We start from the raw sequence: 23,254 nt of genomic DNA, 5'->3' as shown, positions 1-23,254 counted from the left end.
AATTTTAGAGACACCAAATTCTAACTTACTACCTCCAAACTACAATTACTCTAACCAACTTCGCAACACAAGAAACACACAGACGTTAACTGTAAGGATGTCTCAATTTGTTATAAAGGAGGACAGTTAGTGTTTACCAGGCTGATTCCTGGGACTCCAGGTCTGTCATATGAGGAGAGATTATATCCACTGGACTTTAGAACAGTGAGAGGAGATCTCATAGAAACTTAAGTCTTAAACTGGGTTAGACAGGGTAGATTCAGAAAGAATGTTCCCAATGGTGAGGGAGTCCAGAACTAGGAGGTCATAGTTTGAGGCTAAAGGGTAAACCTTTCAGAACTAAAGTGAGGAGAAATTTCTTCACCTAGAGGTTGGTGAACGTGTAGACTTCACTATCGCAGAAAGTAGTTGAGACCAAAATGTCTGATTTCAAGAAGAAATTAAATATAGAACTTGGGGCTAAAGGGAATCAGAGATGAGGGGGGGAAGGAAATCAGGAAGTAGAATTTGATGATCAGCCATGATCAAAATGAATGATGGAGCAGGCTTGAAGGGCTGAATGGCCTATTCCTGTTTCTAGTTTCTATGTTACTATGAAACACTAATTCATCGTGGAGAACAGTTTTATTTTTGGAATGGTAAGGAGTTATGTGAAACTCCAAGTGAAAGTAGCCAGCCTAGTCATCATACAACAATGGCTAAAGACTATTTATTAAATTAAAAAGGCAATACACATGAATAGGAATATATTCAATGTATGAAGTACTACACACACAGTTTATATAGAAATTACCCCCTCTTCCACAGTATATATCTGTGATATCTGAACACCTTATGACTTTCTCATTCCGAAACAACATCCAAATTAAATAAATCTATAAGTCAAATCCAGCTTATATTTACCACACAACACAAGGAGGATGATCAAGTCTGGAAAACAACTTTTCTGGTGCAGTGAAGATAATTAAACTGCCTTTGCCAAGGTTTCTGCAATACCTTGGCTAAACAACTTCTTAAATGTAAACTGCCTCTCAAACCCCGAGGTGTTAAAAATGGTCTCTCAGCTGTGAGATCTTAAACCGACCTCTCGACTCTTAGCTGTTACAATGTCTGTCTACTTCTACAGATGCTGGCAATTATATCCTGGTTCCTATTTCATTCCCCCTTCTGTGGTTTATGACTGTCTGCATCTCTCACGTTCCGTGACCCTTGAAATTTGAATCTCTATATCTCAGTCATCTGGGTAAGCTTTTTTTCTGATGGTAGGGCTATTTACACCTGATTCTGTCTGGATGCCTGCTAATCTTGTTACTGGGAAAGATCTTATTATCCCTTTTGAATGCTGTTTTTGACCTGTTGCTGGGCAGATCATATCCTATCATTCCTTGTTAAATTCTTGTCCCTACTGTTAATAGCCGATACATGACAATTATTCCTTGTGAGAATAAGTTTGGCTATCTCACCTCTGTACGTGCAGCCAATTTTGAATGAATATATTCTAAGCTGAGCTGAGTATATCGGTATGACCTTTGAAAAATAGAGAAACTGTAAATGGTTCATGATTGACTCTCTGCAGATGTGTTTCATAGTATGTTAATTGTGCGGCACCGTGGCACAGGGGTTAGCGCTGCTGCCTCACAGCACCCGGGACCCGCGTTCAATTCCTGCGTCGAGTGACTGTCTGTGTAGGGTTTGCATATTCTCCCTGTGTCTGCATGGGTTTTCTCCAGGTGCTCCAGTTTCGTCCAAAGATGTGTGGGTTAGGTTGATTGGCCATGCTAAAGTGACCCTGGTGTCAGGGGATTAGCAGGGTTAGTATGTGGGTTTATGGGCAAAGGGCCTGGGTGGGATTGTGGTCAGCGCCGACTGGATGGGCCGAAGAGCCTCATTTTGATATTGTAGTGGAGAATAGAGATTCTATGAACCTTTCCCAGCACTTCATGATCTAAGTTGTTTCTACTCATTCATAGGATATGCACATTAATGGCCAGCATATCATTCATTATCCCACACCACAATTGATTGGCTTCCTTCTTGTTAAAGATTATTTAAATGTTTAATGCCCCATTTTGCCGTAACATTTTTGAGAGAAAATGTCCATAAGTAATTATTTGGACGGCGGCTTCATCTAGCATCAGTTCTGTCCATCTGTTATCATAATCTTTTTGCCTCTCGCTCAAATTCCAAAGCATATCTCCCTCATGGGCTGAACCCCTTCCCATTTTGAATGATAGATTGATTGCTGTTGGTGGGGGGCAGGGGGGGTGCACAGTTGAGAATCAATCAAGTTTCTGTAGGTTTGGAATCGCAAATAGAGCAGACTGGATAACGATGGCAGATTTCTTCCCAGAAAGGACATTAATGAACCAGACGGGTTTTATGACAATTCATGGTTTCGTCATCATCATTACTGATACCGGCTTTTTATTCTGATTTACTTCATTATATTTAAATCTGCAGCTGCTGCAGTGAGATTTGAACTCACCCTTCAGCATCATGTGTCCCAACAGCAATAACTGATGCATACATAGCACCTGTCACGGTATGAAAGATCCCAAGGTGCTTCACAGGAGCGTTACAAAATACTGTATAACACCAAAGTTTTTTAGTTTTTAATGTTTATTTATTTGTGTTACCGGTAGGCTTACATTAACACTGCAATGAAGCTGCTGTGAAAATCCCCTAGTCGCCACACCCCGACATCTGTTCGGATACAGTGAGAGAGAATTTAGCATGATTAATAAGAACATAAGAACATAAGAAATAGGAGCAGGAGTAGGCCATCTAGCCCTACGAGCCTGCCCCGCCATTCAATAAGATCATGGCTGATCTGTCATGGCTCAGTTCCACATTCCCGCCCTCTCCCCATAACCCTTAATCCCCTCGCTTATCAAAAACCCATCAACCCGCGTCTTAAAAACATTTAGCGAGGCAGCCTCCACCACCTCAACGGGCAGAGAATTCCAGAGATTCACCACCCTTTGAGTGAAGAAGTTCCTCCTCAACTCTGTTCTAAACCGCACCCCCCCTTTATCTTGAGGCTGTGCCCCCTAGTCCTACTGTCCTTTCTGAGTGGGAAGAGTCTCTCCACCTCTATCCTATCCATCCCATTCATCATCTTATATGTCTCAATGAGATCTCCCCTCATTCTTCTAAACTCTAACGAGTACAAGCCTAGTTTATTCAGCCTCTCCTCATAGCTCAACCCCCTCAACTCCGGAATCAGCCTAGTAAACCTCCTCTGCACTCCCTCCAAGGCCAAAATATCCTTGCGTAAGTACGGCGACCAAAACTGCACACAGTACTCCAGCTGCGGCCTCACCAATGCCCTATACAGCTGCAGCAAGGCCTCCCTACTTTTATATTCAATCCCCCTCGCTATGAAGGCCAGCATCCCATTCGCCTTCCTGACCACCTGCTGCACCTGCAGGCTGGGTTTTTGCGACTCATGCACAAGGACCCTGAGGTCCCTCTGCACCGTCGCCTGCTGCAGTTTTTCGCCACGTAAGTAATAGTCCTTCCTACCATTATTCCTTCCAAAGTGGACCACCTCGCACTTGCTAACATTAAATTCCATTTGCCAGTTCCTGGCCCATTCGCCCAGCCTATCTAGATGCACCTAACCAGCATGGCTTTCGAACTGGGAGGAAACCAGAGCACTCAGAGGAAACCCATGCTGACATGGGGAGAATGTGCAGACTCTGCACAGACAGTTGAACCCAGGTCCCTGGCACTGTGAGGCAGCAGTGCTAACCACTGTGCCACCATGACACCCACACTGTGCCACCCAGGCCCCTTAAGGAGGTGTTAAGCTTTGGTGAAAGAAGTAGGTTTAGAGGAGATTAGTGTGATAGAGAGAGACAAAGAGGTGCACGGAGGGAATTCCAAAGCTTGGTACTAGTGGCCAGAATTGGAGGAGTGCAGATAGCTTGAGGTTTGTCAGGCTGGAGGAGATTGCAGACGCAGGGAAAGACTAGACAATGGGGATCTGAAAACAAGGTTGAGAATTTTACAGTCATGATGTTGCATGACTGATAGCCCGTGTAAGTCAACAAGCACTGGAGTGATTATGGAATGGGACCTTTCACAGTAATGTCATTGCAGTGTTAATATAAACCTACTTGTGACACTAATAAATAAACTTCAGACTTTGCTGCGAGTTACTACTTGGGCTGCTGAGTTTTGAATAATCTCAAGTTTATCTAGGATGGAATGTGGGAGAGCAGCCAGGAGTGCATTGGAATCATTGAGTCTGAGGAGAGGGATGGAATTGGTAGTTAGGAAATGGCATTTGGAGTGGGGATGGAAAACAATGGCTTCAGTCTTTCCAGCACTTAAGTGGAGGAAATTTCTGTTCATCTCGTGCTGGGTATCAGGTAAGCAGACTGATCGATTAGCCGTAGTGAAGGTGGAACGGGGTGTCATTAGAGTACATGTGAAAACCATTCTTTCCCATTGGATTATGTTGTCGAGCAACGAGTAAGTTAATGGGAAACAGAAGGAGGCCAAGGCTAGGTCTTTGGGGGAGTCCAGAGTTAGTGATCTGGGAGCAAGAAGAGAAACCATTGCAAGTGATTTTCTGGGTGTGGTTAGATAGATAAGAATAAACTCCAATGAAAACAGCTGGATGATAGTGGTGAGGTGCTGGAGGATGGTGTGGTCAACCATATCAAAGCTGTAGACAGATCAAGAAGGAGGAAGGGAGAAAGTTTACCTTTGCTACAATCGCATAGAATGCCATCCCTGACCTCAATTAAAGTCGTGTTGATATGGTGGCGGGATGGAAATCTGGCGGGATTCAGACATGGGGTTTTGGGAAAGATATTGTTGACTTTGGGAGGCAACTACACATTCTTGGGCTTTGGAGTGGAAGGGGAGGTTGGAGATTGGACAGTTTGCAGGGGCGGTGGAGGCAGCATTGTGTTTTTAAGGAGAGGAGGAATGGCGGTAGATTTAAAGGTGAGAGGGGCGACTGATGAAAAGAGAGGAACAATGTTAAACATTGGCTCACATGGGAGCAGGACAAGAGGTTGGTGTTTGACGGGTTAGTAGGGAGAGGATCAATGAAAAAGAGACCAGGCATCATGGATAGAGAGCTGGGAGAGGGCATGAGGGAAGAAGTGAGAGAAAGGTGCAAGTTCAGGGTAAGGGCAGGGGAGCATTAAAGGATGTTTGGTTAGGTGGGCTTGAGAAAGGGAGGGACATGGCAGGGGCAGCTGATCAGATTGTCACAATCTTATCCCTACACAGCAGAAGGAGGCCATTCAGCCCATTGAGATTGCATCGATTCTCTCTGTCAGAGTACCTTACCCAGGCCCTTTCCCCTACCCTATCCCTGTAACTCCACACATTTACCATGGCTAATCTATCTAGCTTGCACACCTTTGGGGCAATTTAGCATGGCCAATCCACCTAATCTAAACTAATCTTAGTGACAAAGAAATCCACAAGTTACTTATATGGGGGTGAGGGTGAAGGAGACAAGGGAGAAGAGTTTAAGAAGAGAGAAAAGAGGTCAGGGGTTAGCTTTGCAATCCAGGATGATCCTGGAATATTGAACAGTTTATGTAAATGAGAGTAAGACTTGAAAGTGTTTCAAATGATCCAGCCAGGTCTGACAGTGGACGACTGTTAGGTCTCTTTGTTTCCACAGAGATGTGGAGTCCAGCTGTTAAATTTCAATGCCTTTATTCAGCACCTAAAGATGTGGCACAGTTACACTTCTTTAGCTGTTCCCAAGGCAAGAGAGAGAGAGAACTGTTCATGCGCTTAGTTCATATACCCATGATGTCATTGGTCTTAATCTCACTGGTGTGTTTAAATTGCACTGCAAGGCCTTGATTGGTCTTCACCGGGATTGGGGCTGAGGTTGTCCCTGTTTGGTGGGCGGGAGTGTGTCACCGGCCGCATGCTGTCACACGTCGTGGTGTCACGTGGGCCGCAGGGCTGAAATTGGGAGGTGGCAGCAGCCATTTTGCACGGGGAGATGTTCCTTGACTTTGGGTGCTGGGGGAGGGGAAGGTCAGGCTCCACCTCTGAGATTAGCACCGGTCCTGCCACAGTGCATCCCCATCAATGGCTAAACCAGTTCCCTTCTTTCAACTCTGTATCCCTTGAACTTAAGGGAGTGGAGGTGAGGGCTGCACAAGAGGGGCAGGTAGAATGAGAGAGAATAGTGGCTTTACTGGTGACAAGGACATCCATGGTGAAGGTGAGGGTTCGATTGGCCAAGCCTCTGTGTTACGAGATGAACAATACTATCACCCTGTTATTGTACAATCTGTATACATGTATATCTCCATTCTAGTACTGTCAAACTAATGAAAAAAAACAAATTATTTTTCTAAAATAGTAATTATTTCTGATGTTGTTGAATTATGGTGATGAATGTGGACTCAAGTCTATTTTCAATAAAACAATCCTGTGGACGAGAATGACGACCACAATTGCTGGTACAAAAACCAATGATGAACTGATATTTCATTAAATTGAGTTATTGTTTATTTGATTTTTGTCAAGCGTATTTTGAATTAATTATTATGAAAATGTAACACAAACTTTTACATTAAAAGGAAGAATTTTTGCAATGTAGCTTTTCCTCAAAGTCAATGGGTAGAAACATGTTCCAGCAGATTTAAATAACAAACCTATATCATATTGTTCCAGTTATCTTACTGAGTGCCATCAGTCTGTTTTGGATCATTTTGCTTGGTTATGGTTTGGATAGAATCATAGAATCCCTACAGTGCAGAAAGAGGCCATTCGGTCCTTCAAGTCTGACTGCACTCCCACCCAGGCCCTATCCCCATAACCCCATGCATTTACCCTAGCTAGTCCCCCTGACACTAAGGGGCAATTTAGCACAGCCAATCCACCTAACCCGCACATCTTTAGATTGTGGGAGGAAACTGGAGCTCCTGGAGGAAAACCACGCAGACATGGAGAGAACGTGCAAACTCCACACAGACAGTGACCCAAGCTGGGAATTGAACCCAGGTCCCTTGCACTGTGAGGCAGCAATGCTAACCACTATGTCACTGTGCTGCCCTTGATATACTGGATCAATCATTATCCTTGTACTGTAGTGTAGCTCTGGATGAAAATATTCTTAAAGGGAAAGCTAAGTAAGGACGCAGGGGAAAAAGGAATTGTGAAATAAATCATAGAAACAGACGGAGACTGGTGGCTGATAATTTGGTTGAGAAAGAATCCATCTTCCAGCTCCAGGTTATGGCATCTCGAATGCTTACCCAAGTGTTTTCTTTTAACTTATGAGAGAGGTCTAGACCCTCACAACCCTCTTATTTCATTCATTCATGGGACATGGGCTTTGTTGGCTGGTCAGCATTTATTGCCATCCCTAGTTGTCCTTGTTCAGAGGGCAGTTGACAGTTAACCACATTGCTGTGGCTCTGGAGTAACATGTAGGCCAGACCAGGTAAGAATGGTAGATTTCCTTTCCTAAAGAGCATTAGTGAACCAGATGGGTTTTTCTTACAATTGTCAATAATTTCATAATCATCAGTAGATTCTTAATTCCAGATATTTTTTATTAAATTCAAATTCATTCAGACTATAAGACATAGGAGCAGAATTAGGCCACCGGCCTATTGAGTCTTCTCCACTATTCAACCGTGGCTGATTTTTTTTCTCATCCCCATAACCCTTGATCCCCTTATCAATCAAGAACCTATCTATCTCTGTCTTAAAGACACTCAATGACCTAGCCTCCTGTGGAAAATGGTTCCACAGATTCACCAATCTCTGGCTGAAGAAATTCCTCCTCAGCCTATGGTTGTGCTGTGATGGAATTTGAACCCGGGTTCCCAGAACATTAGTTGAGTTTCTGGATTAATAGTCCAGCGATAATGCGGCTAGGCCATCATCTCCTTTCTATCACCTCATAGGCCTCTTACACTTTTGTTCTCCCTCGGTCTCTCCATCCAAGTAAGCTACCCAAACCCATATTCTTCACCATCCCTTTGACCTTGCCATCTTACTTGGCCTTGCTAGTTCTGTCAAACACGGATAAGACTGTTTCTGATTGCTTCTTTGTAACACTGTTTACTCACATCCCCCATCCACACTCCAACCCTTCTTACTTATCCATGGAATGACTTCCCAAATTCACTGACAATTGCACTTACAAACTTCCAACTGGCCCTAATTCCCTTAGGGCCTCTGTTCATTGCATGCTTTTGCAGTTACTCATTTACTCAAACTGCACCCTCTCTTCCAACTTTGACATCTTCATCCTCAATAAAACTAAGATTCTCCCTCACCCTGAGCATTCCCCCTGTTACATTCCTCTTCTCTGCCTCCTTACATCCATATGTTGGACTCTAACCTGGTGTTGTGAGACTTCTTACTGCCCTTAAGTCCAAGCCATGCAGCCTTGAAAGGATAGGGCACACAGCTGATTTGGCCATCCAGCACCAGATCTTGCAGGATCACAAAAAGCATCATCAAGTCCTGCCCTCATCTACTAAAACTGTTCTCTATTCTTGGGTTATTCTGGGACACAAAAATAACCTTCTGCCTCTTTTCTCCATTTTTATATAACCCCTCTCCCCTATATCCACCTCCCTCACCTCTAACAGTAAGTGTGAGGAGATGGTGGACTTCTTTATCACTAAGAGTGAAGCCATCTGAGAAATTGAAGAACTGAACTCAAACGATGAGGTGATAGTGACTGCCCTTGAAATCAAAGCAGCATTTGACCAAGTATGGCATCCCATTTTGTCAATGGGAATCGGGGAAATCTCTCTGCTTGTTGGAGTCTTACTTGACACAAAGGAAGATGAATGTGATTGTTGAAGGTCATTCATCCCAGTCACAGGACATCACTGCAAGAATTTCTCAGAGTAGTGTCCTAGGCCAACCATCTTCAGTTGCTTCGTCAATGACCTTCCCTCCATCTTATGGTCTGAAATGGGGATGTTCACTGATAATTACACAAAGTTCAACACCATTCATCATTCCTTAAATACAAGAAGCAGTCTATGTCCATATGCAGCAAGATCTGGACAATATCCAGGCTTGGGCTGATAATGGCAAGGAATATTTATGCCATACAAATGCCAGCCAATGACTATCTCCAACAGTCTGGTGGAATGGTGTGATGACAATAATCTCTCCCTCAATGTCACTAAAATGAAGGAGATACTCAATGACTTCAGGAAACATAGTGTGGACATGCCCCTGTGTCGTACATCAACAGTGATGAAGTGGAGATAGTTGAAAACTTCAAGTTTCAACGTTCCAGATCACCACCATGGTCCCACCATGCCGACGCTATGGTTAAGAAAGCCTATCAACATCTCTACTTTCTCAGAAAGTAAGGAAATTTGGCATGTGAGCACCATAGAAAGCACCCTTTCTGGATGTATCACAGCTTGGTATGGCTTTCAGTAAGACCATAAGAAATTACAAAAGGTTGTAAATAAGGCCCAGTCTATCACCCAAACCAGCCTCCCATCCATTGACTCTCTCGACACTTCCTGCTGCATCAGGAAAACTGCCAGCATAAGCAAGGACCCCACACATCCTAGAGGTACTCTCTTCATTTGGGAAAAAGATACAAAAATCTGAGAACACGTACCAACCGACTCAAGAACAGCTTTTTCCCCACTGAATGGACCTATCATAGATTAAGCTGGTCTTTCTCTTCACCTAACCTGTAGCTGCAACATTATATTCTGCACCTCTCCTCTCCTTACCCGCTATGTACTCTATGAATGGTATGTTTTATCTGTAAAGTGTGCAAAAAACAATATTTTTCAATGTATCGCAAGACATGTGACAATAGTAAATCAAATCAAGAGAGGATCTAACCATTGCTCCTTGACATTCATTTGCATTAGCATTGCTGAACTCATAACTATCAACATCCTGGGGATCACTATTGACCAGAAACTGAACTGGACCAGCTATAGAATTACAATGGCAAATGAGATTCAGAATTCTCTAAGATGTAACTCACCTCACGCTTCCTCAAAGCATCTGAAAGGCACAAGTCAGGAATGTGATGGAATACGCTCAACTTGCTTGCATAAATATGCCTCCAACAACACTCAAGAAGCTTGACATGCTCCAGGACAAAATAATCGATAAGACTGGCACCCAATCCACAGTCCTTAATATTCACTTGCTCCAAAATTATGCACAATGGCTTCAGTGTGCACCATCTACAAGATGCACTGCAGCAACTCACCACAGCTCCTTTGACAGCGTCTTTTATTAAAGAAGGATATCATCAAGAACACACTCCACATACAGGCATCAAGGAAGTTTAAGTTTTTAAGTTTTAAGTTTATTAGCGTCACAAGTAGCCTTACATTAACACTGCAATGTGAAACACTTAACACAGTGAAAATCCCCTAGTTGCCACACATCTGTTCGGGTACACTGAAGGAGAATTTAGCATGGCCAATGCACCTAACCAGCACATCTTTTGGACTGTGGGAGGAAACCAGAGCACCTGGAGCACCAGAGCACCATGCAGACACAGGGAGGACGTGCAGACTCCACACAGGCAAGCTGGGAATTGAACCTGGTTTTCTGGTGCTATGAAGCAGCAATGCCACTTACAAATATGTATTGCAGTCTCGCTTGCTCCACGCCCAAACTACAAGTGCTCTCCCAGAGCAGTTCCCAGGCAGATCATCCCACACCCAGGGCAACCTGACCCTTAAAGGGTCTATGCCCCAAAATACATAACAGCTTCTAAACCCATGACCTCTACTACCTAGAAGGCTAAGCACAACAGGTGCATGGGAACACCATCACCCTGAATTTGCTCTCTAAGCCACTCACTATCTTCACCTGGAAAGATATCACCATTCCTTCACTGTCACGGGCTCAAAATCCTGGAACCCCCCCTCTCTGACAGCACTGTGGGTGTACCTAAAACATATGGACTGCAGCCATTCATGAAATCAGCTCACAACCACTTCTCAAGGGCAATTAGGGATGGACAATTAATACTGGTCTAATCAGGGAGACACATCTTGTGAAAGAATAAATTTAAGAAGTACAATTTTTTCTGCTGGTTCCCATGGTAACCAGTGTGTACTATCTACAAGATGCACTGCAGCAATTCACCAAAGATCCTTACTCAGCACCTTCCAATCCCATGACCACTTCCCTCTAGAAGGTCAAGGGCAGCAGATACACAGGAACACCGCCACCTGCAAGTTTCCCTCCAAGCCAGTCACCATTCTGACTTGGAAATATATTGTCATTCCTTGGGTCAAAATCTTGGAATTCCCTCCCTACCGGCATTGTGGGTCCATCCACAGCACGTGGACTGCAGCCATTCAAGAAGGCAGCTCATTACCACCTTCTCAAGGGCAACAAGGGATGGGCAGTAAATACTGGCCAGTCAGGGATGATGTGGAGATGTCGGCGTTGGACTGGGGTAAAACAGAAAGAAATCTCTCAACACCAGCTTAAAGTCCAACAAATTTATTTGTAGCAAACGCCCCAAGCTTTTGGAACATGTTGTTCCTTCACCCATATCCCACAAATGAATATAAAACAAATCAATATTATTCACAAGTATCTCTCCTCATCTGTTGTCCTGCTCTTTTGTAAATCTGCAGTCATCACCCCCTTCCTCAAAAACTAACTGTTAATCCCACCATTTGTGTAAATCTCCGCTCATCTCCAACCTCTCTTTCCCAAGTTCCAAAAGTTGCCGCCTTCCAAATTTACACTCATTTTTCCAGGAATATGATGATTTAATTGCACCAATTGGGTTTTTGACCCTGCCAGAGTACCAAAACAGTCCTTATTGATGTCCTGTGTGACGGTAACAAAGGTAAACTCCCTCCCCTCCACCCTCCAAAATGGTTGGATTATTATGGTTGGTTCCAATATGAAAGCGTAAGAAACCTCAAACCCAATTCGAACCAAGTGACTTCTGCGTTCATTAGGATTGGGACAGAGGACAGGCAACCAATCAACTCCCCGGAGGCAGATTACCAATGTGAATGTTTGAATGAGATTAGGTGCCTCAGATTTAACCTTCTTTGCAATTTTAACAATGACCTGCAAAGTTTCCTGGTCCTTGGGAAAGTTGACAACTGAAAGAAGGCAAAGATAGCCCTATGGAGAAGGTTCCCTTTCATGGGAAGCCTTTGCAGCACTGCTTGTGGGCCGGGGAGAAGGTGTGCTTTGCCCCAATTCAGATGGTATCCCATGCAAAGGCCCCCGTGGTCGAGGACCACTCCCTTTAAGAAATTTGTTCCCCAGTGATGGTAATAGATCTTTAAGAAAGCTTTAAAAACTGTGTAGTTCAATCAGGAATGGCATCCCTTCCAGTGTGTCCAAAGGCAGACTGAGGAAAGTTTGTAGTGGAAAGAGCTGGGACTGAGAAGGTGTAAACCATAAAGTTTCCCTGGTACTATTTTGTTTGTTGCTACGCTTAAAAACAGTGTTCCTTTGTTAGTGAAACTTGACGTGTAAAGTGCTGGTTTGTGTGTCAGATTGATCACTGGGCCTTTGGTCTGCTTCGGCCTGTCACAATATGGAATGAGGTCAGGAACAAGCTTCAGTAACAAGCTCAGTAATTAATTTCATGGTTCGTAACTTGCTGACCATCACTGTCCAGAGCCATACGTGTAAAGTTAACACTGGGCAAGACACCAGAACTATTGACGTTGGTTTAGCATGACGTCAGAAATGTCTTCAAGAGATGTGGGGAAGGAAACAACTCGGCCAAAAAAAATGCAAATAAAAGCCAACTTATTATAGTTGAGGATTGAGAGCCATGCCTGTTGGTTTCTTAGCTTTCTTAGTGTTGTGCTCAGTGACTAACTGTTGGATTCTTCCTGGTTGCAGCTGGAGAGACTCCAGGCTGAAAACACTGCTGAATGGGGGAAAAGGGAACGGTTAGAAACAGAGAAACTTGGGCTGGAGAGGGACAACAAAAAGTTAAAAGCCCAGATTGAAGAGCTGGAGAGACTGCTGGCGAAGAGGAGTCAACAGAGCACAAACATCATCGACTCGGACTTCAAGGCCATGCAGTGTGAGCTATTTGAGAAGAATAAGGTAAGGATGGCATGGTTGCATTAAGCTTCAGGTGGTTGCATTAAAATGGCACAATTTGTAATACTGAAGGGGAGAAAATCTATTCAACTAGCAAGCCTGGGAATCATCACGATTTATTAAAAGGCCTCATATGAGATGCAATATTCTAGGATCACTACAGTGGCTCATTGAGTCTGCACTGACTCTGACAGAGCATCTTACCCAGGTCCTGACCCCTGCCCCATCCCTGTAACCCTCTGCACTTGTCATGGCTAAATCACCTATCTTTGAATCTATCGACATCTTTGAACAGTAAGGGACATTTTAGCATGACTAGTCCACTTAACCAAAGAATCCTTACCATGCAGAAGGAGGCTATTTGGCCCATGGAGTGCGCACTGATCATAACCCATCCAGGCCTTAGTCTTATAACGCCACACATTTACCCTGCTAATTCCCTGACACCAAAGATAATTTATCATGGCCAATCAACCTAATTTGCACATCTTTGGAGTGTGGGAGAAAACCAGAGCGCCTGGAGGAAACCTATGCAGACATGGGGAGAATGTGCAAACTCCATACAGCCAATCACCCAAGGCCAGAATTGAACCCAGGTCCCTGGTGTTGTGAGGCATCAGTGCTAACTATTAGTGCCACCATGCCACTAACATGGTTGGGCTTATAGTATCAATACTGCACCTTCAACTGGGAGACTATGTCCATTTTATGGAAACTTCTTCAAGTGTTTCTGTTGGGTAAGATCCAAGTAACTGCATAAAGAACAAAGAAACAAAATCAGAATGAAGCCATCCAAGTATGAAATGTCTGCTTAAGTAAGATCTATATTTATAGCAATTTGTACATCTGCTAGAAACATGTTGCACCACCTGCTGAGCAACTCAACAGCTCAGGTATTTCTCTGAGGACCAGTTATGATGCTTTCTGCATGCACATTATAAAATGACCATGTGTAGTTCATAGGGAGATGTTAATAACTAACTTGAGTTTCCTACCGCATTACTTTTGTCCCTAACATCCATTGCAGATCCAGCAACCATTAAATTACACACTTCTTGTAAAAGTAGAAGGTATCTCCTGTCAAGGAGTGTAGCTTTTCATATACACGAACAATAGATGAAGTGTTAGCTTTTAGCTTATAAAGTGTGCTCTGTGGTCACTGACTATCTCTACCACTGTCATGCTTGGCAAATCTATTAGGGTGGAATTGTATGCAAATGGGATTTTACATTGCTGATGATATCAATGTACTTTTGCACAGCTCGCTGCATTTTATGGTTCTGCCCCCTCCACTCTTAGAGTTTTTTTGAGGATGCAGCTAGGAGGTTAGATAAATGGAAGCCAGCTGATGTTGCATGCTTGCATATCCAGTAGGCATTTGATAAGGTGCCACGCAAAACACTAAAGGGGGAATTTTTCTGTCCTCCCCACCACAGGAATCATAGCGGGCAGGGGGGCAGACATGCAAAGTTCCATTGACCTCGGGAGAGATTTTCTGGTTTTGGGCGAGCGCAGCTGGAAAATCCCGCCCTACCACTCGAGACCAAGGGCTGCAAAGAGATGTAGACAAGTTTAGTGAAGCAGCTGGGTGGCAGATGGAGAATGACATGACTAAACGTGAGGCTTTCATAACAAGGATAGAAAAGCAGAATTTTGCTAAAAGCCGCTGAGACGTGGATGTACTTGTACCAGAAAGGTAACATTCAGGTAGATACAGCAAACAATTCGGAAAGCCAATGGCTTGTGAGATTTTTCTGCAAGTGGATTAAAGTCCAAGAACAAGGGAGTCGTGCTGCAACTGCGTAACGCTTCAGCGAAACCACGACTGGAGTATTGCGCATAGTTTTGGCCTCCACATCTAAGGCAGGATATATTTGCCTTGGAAACAATGCCGTAAAAGTTCACTAGATTGTACGTAGGATAAAAGGGTGACACTGAGCAGATTAAGCCTAGTTTCTGGAGTGTGGAAGAATGAGAGGTGATTGCATTGAAACATTCTGAAGGGGAATGGCAGGGTGAATACTGAGCTTGTTTCCTCCAGCTGAGGAACTATCATTTAGGACCTTTTAACATCCTAGGAAACAATAACCATTTCTATTCCTTGTTGAAACAAAAGATATGACATCCAGCTTCCACACCCCATGTGCAGTCAAGAGCAGCATGGACAGCTTGGGGGAATTAGCTTAAATGGTAGCGCACTTGCTTAGCATACGAGAGATACTGGGATCAATGCCCACACATTCTGGTTTGATTTTGAGGTGGCATAGTGGCACAATGGTTACTGCTGCTGTCTCACAGCACCAGGGTCCTGGCTTCGATTCCTGGCTTGGTTCACTGTCTATGTGGAGTTTGCACATTCTCCCCATGTCTGCCTGGGTTTCCTTTGCTTTCCTCATACAGTCTGAAAAATGTGCTGATTATAGGTGGATTGGCCATACTAAATTCTCCCTTAGTGTACCCGAACAGGCGCTGGAGTGTGGCGTCGAGGGGATTTTCACCACAACATCAATGCAGTGTTCATGTTAGCCTATTTCTGAATAATAAATAAACTTTATTTTACTTACTCCCCTTTCCCACTCTCTGTGACTTTGGGAACTGAGTTCCATGTCTCCTGCTATAGATAATGTCTGCAAAGACTGTCAAAATGCAGTGTAGGGCACATAGCATGTTGTTTATAACTGCGTTTGATCTCTGGATTTGTTCATTAAATCTGATGCTGGTGCTCCTACCAGTTTTTTATTGCTTCCATTGAGACAGACTGACAGGCTATGAAAAAAATGTGTGTCTGTGATCTCTGCCACTCTCCTGAATTCCCTTGGCTGCTTCACCCTCGCACCTAGGATATTTTCTCAAGGGCAATAAGACAAAAGTTTTGCTGCAGCAGGACACCTAACAGCATTTGCCATTTATTAGTCCTGTCTGTGATCATTTAGATTTTTTTGTACATTTCTGTGTTATTTGTGAGAGCTGATAATGTCACCATGTAGGAAACGGAGCATTTGGAACCTGAGTGAATAGGACAAGCAACTTTATGGGTGGGATTTTACAGTCCTGAAACTGCCCAAGGTCAACGGACCTTCCCATGGTCCGCCCCTCTCCTGATCCCCGTGGTGGGCAGGACAGTAAAATTCCAGCCTATATCTCCTTAACCCATCAAACTAAAGAATTACGTAATAAATAGGAAAGATGGAAAGGGATGTATAAATTAGAGTAGGTGAAATTATTGCCAAATCACTTCTAAGAAGAGTAATAGAGAATCAAAAATTAGACTGAGAGAGAAAAATGACAGACAAATAAAGTAAAAAAAAAGTTCAACATTTAAAATTTTATTTTTTCAAATCTCCAACAGTAATTAATACTTGAAGGAATAAACCTCCTGCTTTGTAATAGTTCATTTTCAATCCCAGAGAGTTTGATTGGTCATAATTAGTAATTGTCACATTGTTAAAAAGGTAAATATTCAGTTGTAGGACATGGGCTTTGCTGGCTGGCCAGCATTTATTGCCCACCCATATTTGCCCTTGAGAAGGTGGTGGTGAGCTGCCTTCTTGAATCGCTGCAGTTCTCATGCTGTGGGTTGACCCACAATGCCGTTATGGAGGGAATTGCAGGATTTAGATGAGCAACTGCGAAGGAATGGCAGTCTATTTCCAAGTCAGGATGGTGAATGGCTTGGAGGTGAACTTAGCTAGTGACGGTGTTCCCATGTATCTGCAGCCCTTGTCTTCCTAGATGGAAGTGGTCATGGTTGTACATATACTGACAAGACTTAGCTTTCTTACTGCATCCAGCTTGTATCTACTGTGGGAATATAGCAACCTTGTGCTTCTCATTGCACATCAAGGATGAATCATGGCAAAATATCATTCCCATGAAGCTAATGATGTAACAACTCCAGCAGCAACAGCTGGCATTTAACAATGTATTTGCTCCATGGCTGAAGTTGCTGTGCCATTTATTCATAAATGATGGTGCGTGCCATTTGCCTCACTGTTTGAGGAGGGTTTAAACTAATTTTGTCAGGGGGATGGGAAAATGAGATATTGTCCAAAAGCCAGTGTTGAGGGCCGCGAGGTACTGAGGAAGGTATCAAGGTCCCAGGAGTGTACAGGTAGACAGAATAGTGCATTCAAATGTATCTACTTTGATGCAAGGAGCATCAGAAATAAAGTAGGTGAACTTGGAGTGTGGATTGGTACTTGGGACTATGATGTTGTGGCCATTACGGAGACATGGTTAGAACAGGGACAGGAATGGTTGTTGGCAGTTCCGGGGTATAGACGTTTCAGTAAGAGTAGGGAAGGCGGTAAAAGAGGTGGAGGAGTAGCATTGTTAATCAAGGATAGTTTAAGAACATAAGAAATAGGAGCAGGAGTAGGCCATCTAGCCCCTCGAGCCTGCCCCGCCATTCAATAAGATAATGGCTGATCTGTCGTGGCTCAGTTCCACATTCCCGCCCTCTCCCCATAACCCTTAATCCCCTTGCCTATCAAAAACCTATCAACCCGCGTCTTAAAAATATTGAGCAAGGCAGCCTCCACCACTTCAACGGGCAGAGAATTCCAGAGATTCACCACCCTTTGAGTGAAGAAGTTCCTCCTCAACTCCGTTCTAAACCGCACCCCCCCCCCCCCCCCCCCCCCCCGCCCCCCCCCCTTATCCTGAGGCTGTGCCCTCTAGTCCTCCTGTCCTTTCTGAGCGGGAAGAGCCTCTCCACCTCTATCCTATCCATCCCATTCAACATCTTATACGTCTCAATGAGATCTTCCCTCATTCTTCTAAACTCTAACGAGTACAAGCCCAGTTTATTCAGCCTCTCCTCATAGTTCAACCCCCTCAACTCCGGAATCAGCCTAGTAAACCTCCTCTGCACTCCCTCCAAGGCCAAAATATCCTTGCGTAAGTGCGGCAACCAAAACTGCACACAGTACTCCAGCTGCGGCCTCACCAGTGCCCTGTACAGCTGCAGCAAGACCTCCCTACTTTTACATTCAATCCCCCTCGCTATGAAGGCCAGCATCCCATTCACCTTCCTGACCACCTGCTGCACCTGCAGGCTGGGTTTTTGCGACTCATGCACAAGGACCCCGAGGTCCCTCTGCACCGTCGCCTGCTGCAGTTTTTCGCCACGTAAGTAATAGTCCTTCCTACCATTATTCCTACCAAAGTGGACAACCTCACATTTACCAACATTAAATTCTATTTGCCAGTTCCTGGCCCATTCGCCCAGCCTATCTAGATCCTCCTGCAGACTCTCCACACCCTCCGCACAATTTGCCGTTCCACCAATCTTGGTGTCATCAGCAAATTTCGACACCATACACTCGGTTCCCTCCTCCAGATCATCTATATAAATGGTGAATAGCTGAGGCCCCAGCACCGACCCCTGGGGTACTCCACTAGTCACCAACCGCCAATCCGAATAGCACCCATTGACCCCCACTCTCTGCCTCCTATTTGACAGCCAATCCTCTATCCACGCTAACACCCTACCCCCAACTCCATGTCCCCTGACCTTCTGCAATAACCTCTTGTGAGGCCCCTTGTCAAACGCCTTCTGAAAATCAAGAAAGACCACATCCACCGGCTCTCCTCTATCCACCGCCCTAGACACATCCTCATAGACCTCCAATAAATTCGTCAGACACGACTTCCCCTTAACGAAACCGTGCTGCGTCTGCTTAACGGCTGCTGAAAGACATTTCAAGGGCAATCTGGCTACTGAGGTAATATGGGCTGAAGTTAGAAATAGGAAAGGATCGGTCATGTTGTTAGGAGTTTTCTATAGGCCCCCAAATAGTAATAGAGATGTGGAGGAGGAAATGGCAAAGCAGATTATGGATAGATGTGGAGGTCACAGGGTAGTTATCATGGGTGACTTTAACTTTCCAAATATTGATGGGAACCTTTATAGGTCAAATAGTTCGGATGGGATACTTTTTGTACAGTGTATGCAGGAGACTTTGCTGACACAATATGTGGATAAGCTGACAAGAAGTGGGGCCACATTGGACTTGGTACTGAGTAATGAACTGGGCTAAGTGTTAGATTTGTTTGTGGAAGAGCACTTTGGAGATAGTGACCACAATTCAGTGTCCTTCATTATTGCAGTAGAGAGGGATAGGGTCACACGGCAGGGCAAGGTTTATAATTGGGGCAGGGGTAATTGTGATGCAATTAGGCAAGGATTAGGGAGCACAAGATAGGAACAGAAACTGAGAGGTATGGAATTAAACAAAAAGTGGAGCTTTTTCAAGGAATAAATACTGCGATATGTATGTTCCCTGGCAAACAGGGAGGAAATGGCCAAGTGAGGGAACCATGGTTCACAAAGGAGGTTGAATGTCTTGTTAAGAGGAAAAAGGAAGCGTATGTAAGGATGAAAAAACAAGCTTCAGTTGAGTCGTTTGAGGGTTATAAGGTAGCTAGGAATGAGTTAAAGAAAGGGTTTAGGAGAGCTAGGAGGGGGCATGAGAAGTCCTTGGTGGGTTGGATAAAAGAAAACCCCAAGGCTTTTTATTCTTATGTGAGGAATAAAAGAATGACCAGAATGAGGTTAGGGCCAGTGAAGGCTAGTAGTGGGAACTTGTGCATGGAGTCAGAAGAGATAGGTAAGGCGTTGAATGGATACTTTTCTTCAGTGTTCATTAAGGAGAGGGGCCATGTTTTTGAGGATGAGTGCGTGATACAGGCTAATAGGATAGAGGAGGTAGATGTTCTGAGGGAATATGTATTAGCAATTTTGAAACGGCTGAAGGTCGATAAGTCCCCTGGGCCAGATGGGATACATCTTGGATACTTTGGGAGGCAAGGGATGAGATTGTGGAGCTTTTCGCTTTGACCTTTGGGTCCTCACTATTCACGGGGATCGTGCCAGGTGACTGGAGAGTGGTGAATGTTGTTCCTGTCTTCAAGAAAGGAAACAGGAATGACCCTGGTAATTATAGGCCACTTAGTCTTACTTTGGTGATTGGTAAGTTAATGGAAAGGGTCCTGAGAGATAGAATTTGTGACCATTTGGAAAGATACAGCTTAATCTGGGATACTCAGCACGGTTTCGTGAGGGGTAAGTCCTGCCTCTCAAATTTGATTGAATTCTTTGAGGAGGTAACTATGTGTGGAGATGAAGGTAGAGCAGTTGATGTCATATACAAGGATTTTAATAAGGCGTTTGATAAGGTTCCCCATGGTAGGCTCATGAAGAAGATAAGGAGGTGTGGGATAGAAGGAAATTTGGCCAACTGGGTAAGTAACTGGCTGTCTTATAGAAGACAGTGGTGGTGGAAGGAAAATTTTCAGACTGGAGGCCAGTTACCAGCAGTGTACCACAGGGGTCAGTGCTGGGTCCTCTGCTATTTGTGATTTTTATCAATGACTTGGAAGAGGAGGCTGAAGTGTGGGTTAGTAAATTTGCTGATGATACCAAGATTGGCGGAGTAGTGGATGAGGTGGAGAGCTTAGTAGGCTGCAAAGAGACATTGATAGGATGCAGAGCTGGGCTGAAAAGTGGCAGCTGGAGTTTAACCCTGATAAGTGTGAGGTGATCCATTTTGGTAGGACAAACTTGAATGCGGATTACAGGGTCAATGGCAGGGTTCTGAGGAATGTGGAGGAACAGAGAGATCTTGGGATTCATATCCACAGATCTCTGAAGGTTGCCACTCAAGTGGATAGAGCCGTGAAGAAGGCTTATAGTGTGTTAGCATTTATTAACAGGGGGTTAGATTTCGAGAGCCATGGGATATGCTGCAACTATACCAGACATTATTGAGGACCACATTTGGAATATTGTGTTCAGTTCTGGTCACCTCACTATAAGAAGGATGTGGAAGCATTGGAGAGAGTGCAGAGGAGATTTACCAGGATGCTGCCTGGTTTGGAGGGTAGGCCTTATGAGGAAAGGTTGAGGGAGCTGGGGCTTTTCTCTTTAGAGCGGAGGAGGATGAGAGACGATTTAATCGAAGTTTATAAGATGATGAGGGGATAGATAGAGTAGATGTGCACAGACTGTTTCCTTGGGTGGATGTAGTTGTTACTAGGGGGCATAACCATAAGGTTCATGGTGGGAGATATAGGAGGGATGTCCGAGGTATATTCTTTACTCAGAGTGGTTGGCGTGTGGAATACACTGCCTGCTGTAATAGTGAAGTCGGACACTTTAGGAACTTTCAAGTGGTTATTGGATAGACACATGGAGCACACCAGAATGATAGGGAGTGGATAGCTTGATCTTGGGTTTGGACGTAGCTCGGCACAACATTGAGGGCTGAAGGGCCTGTACTGTACTGTGCTGTACTGTTTTATGTTCTATGTTACTTTGACAGCAAAATTATAAGGATAATCTTACTTTCAGTGCCTTTGTCACAGAGCTTTGCGGGCTGCAAGTGCCAAAGATGAAAATGTATTGCTCTGTGCTGCATGACTATCGCACAGGTTAACAAAAATCTTTGCAAAATCTGCACTTGTGCCTTTTTGTTCCTTGTTTTTTGATTATGATTCATCCATCAGTCTGTTTGTAACAATTAAAATAGGTAAACAGGACAGAAGTCCACTGTGCAAGAGGAAAAACCAGCGCTGGAGTGTTTGTGACCACGGAACCCATTTGAAATAAAAAGTTGGAGTCCGATATCAAAAGACAGGTGTCCACTTTCTTCCCTAACTTCAAATTATCAGTGTGTGCAGCACGGTGGCACAGTGGTTAGCACTGCTGCCTCACAGCGCCAGGGACCTGGATTTGGTTCCCAGCTTGGGTGGCTGTCTGCTTGGAGTCTTCCCATTCTCCTTGTGTCTGCATGGGTTTCCTCTGGCTGCTCCGGTTTCCTCCCACAGTCCGAAAGATGTGCTGGTTAGGTGCATTAGCCATGCTAAATTCTGCCTCAGTGTACCCGAACGGGTGCCGGAGTGTGGCGACTAGGAGATTTTCCCAATAACTTCATTGCAATGTTAATGTGAACTTACTTGTGACACTGATTAATAAAAGTATAATTATCCAGGCTAGAATGGTTTGAAACATTGAATGGATAATCAGAAACAGCGTGGGCTCAGCCCCTTTGCAAGCCAGTTCAGCAGACAGTGTTAGTCTGTGTGTTTGTTGACAGCTCCACCTAAAATGGCGCTGGCTAAATATTAATTAGGCCATGGCCTTTTTCTCAAATATGGCAAAGGTAGTAGCTGATCAATGGTAACTGCTTAGAAAATTAACCTCCAAAAAGTCCCTATCTAATATCACTGCTGATTCTCGAACATTGTGTAATGGGTAACATTAATTACCAGCTGATCAATACAAGTGGAATGAATTATTTAAATGACTTCACAAAATACTTTCAAATTCTGAGAGAAAATTGCTGATGTTTGCATTCACGTGTAACCCAATGACTTTAAAACACTTATTCAGCTATTTAAGTTTTTCTTCACTCTTTTAAACCACTGTAGGTAATTCATGTGCTCCTATTCCACATATTGTACTGTCCAAGACAGTACATTTTTTCACACCCACCCCTTAGTGGTACTGAGAGAGTTAGATAATACTATTCAGGATTGATGTTGGTCGGAATTCTCAGGTCTCGTTCGCTCCAATACTGAGAAAGTTTGGTTCTCAGCCAAAGCTCCATTCGTTGCAGCGGAACTGGCGAATCCTGGCTGGAGGTGATCTTGTTTTTTTTAAAGTTTATTTATTAGTTTCACAAATAGGTTTACATTAACACTGCAATGAAATTACTGTGAAAATCCCTGAGTCGCCACACTCTGGCACCTGCTGTGGTACACTGAGGGAGAACTTAGTGTGGCCAATGCACCTAACCAGCGCGTTTTTCAGACTGTGGGAGGAAACTGGAGCACCCGGAGGGAACCCATGCAGACACGGGGAGGCAGTGCAGACTTTGCACAGACAGTGACCCAAGCTGGTCCCTGGTGCTGTGTGGCAGCAGTGCTAATTACTGTGCTGCCCCAGAATTCCGGTCATTATCAATCCTTTAACTGCTACAGCAATAGCTTTAAAATCAAGCTGATATTGTTTTGTAGGTTGGGGCATAGCCCTTTTACGGGAATAGGTCATGTGACTTCATATGTATGGTGAGCTGTTGGGATCCACTCAGAGTGGGCAGTTTGGAGTGTGTAATAAGCCTAATAAAGAGCTCTGTTGCCTGACACATTATTGTGGAGTAGTTATTGAGGAGATGCCTCAGTACTACAGGAAAGTACAGAT

At 44.2% G+C, this 23,254-nt stretch overlaps 1 protein-coding gene across 3 annotated transcripts in view; it reads left to right on the top strand.

The window, feature by feature from the left end:
• Positions 1–23,254, top strand: part of LOC145346474 (coiled-coil domain-containing protein 102A-like) — a 462,196-nt gene that overhangs the window by 188,824 nt on the left and 250,118 nt on the right. For all 3 annotated transcript variants that reach the window (XM_080193782.1, XM_080193783.1, XM_080193784.1), the window contains exon 6: positions 12,844–13,053. In XM_080193782.1, the coding sequence (XP_080049908.1) occupies positions 12,844–13,053 (210 nt within the window). The remainder of the gene's footprint in view (positions 1–12,843; positions 13,054–23,254) is intronic.

Source organism: Carcharhinus amblyrhynchos, chromosome 8, assembly GCF_965287045.1.
Source record: "Carcharhinus amblyrhynchos chromosome 8, sCarAmb.v2.hapA, whole genome shotgun sequence".
NCBI lineage: Eukaryota > Metazoa > Chordata > Chondrichthyes > Carcharhiniformes > Carcharhinidae > Carcharhinus > Carcharhinus amblyrhynchos.
Note: the sequence above shows the minus strand (reverse complement) of the source record. Positions and strands in the feature narration are given on the sequence as shown.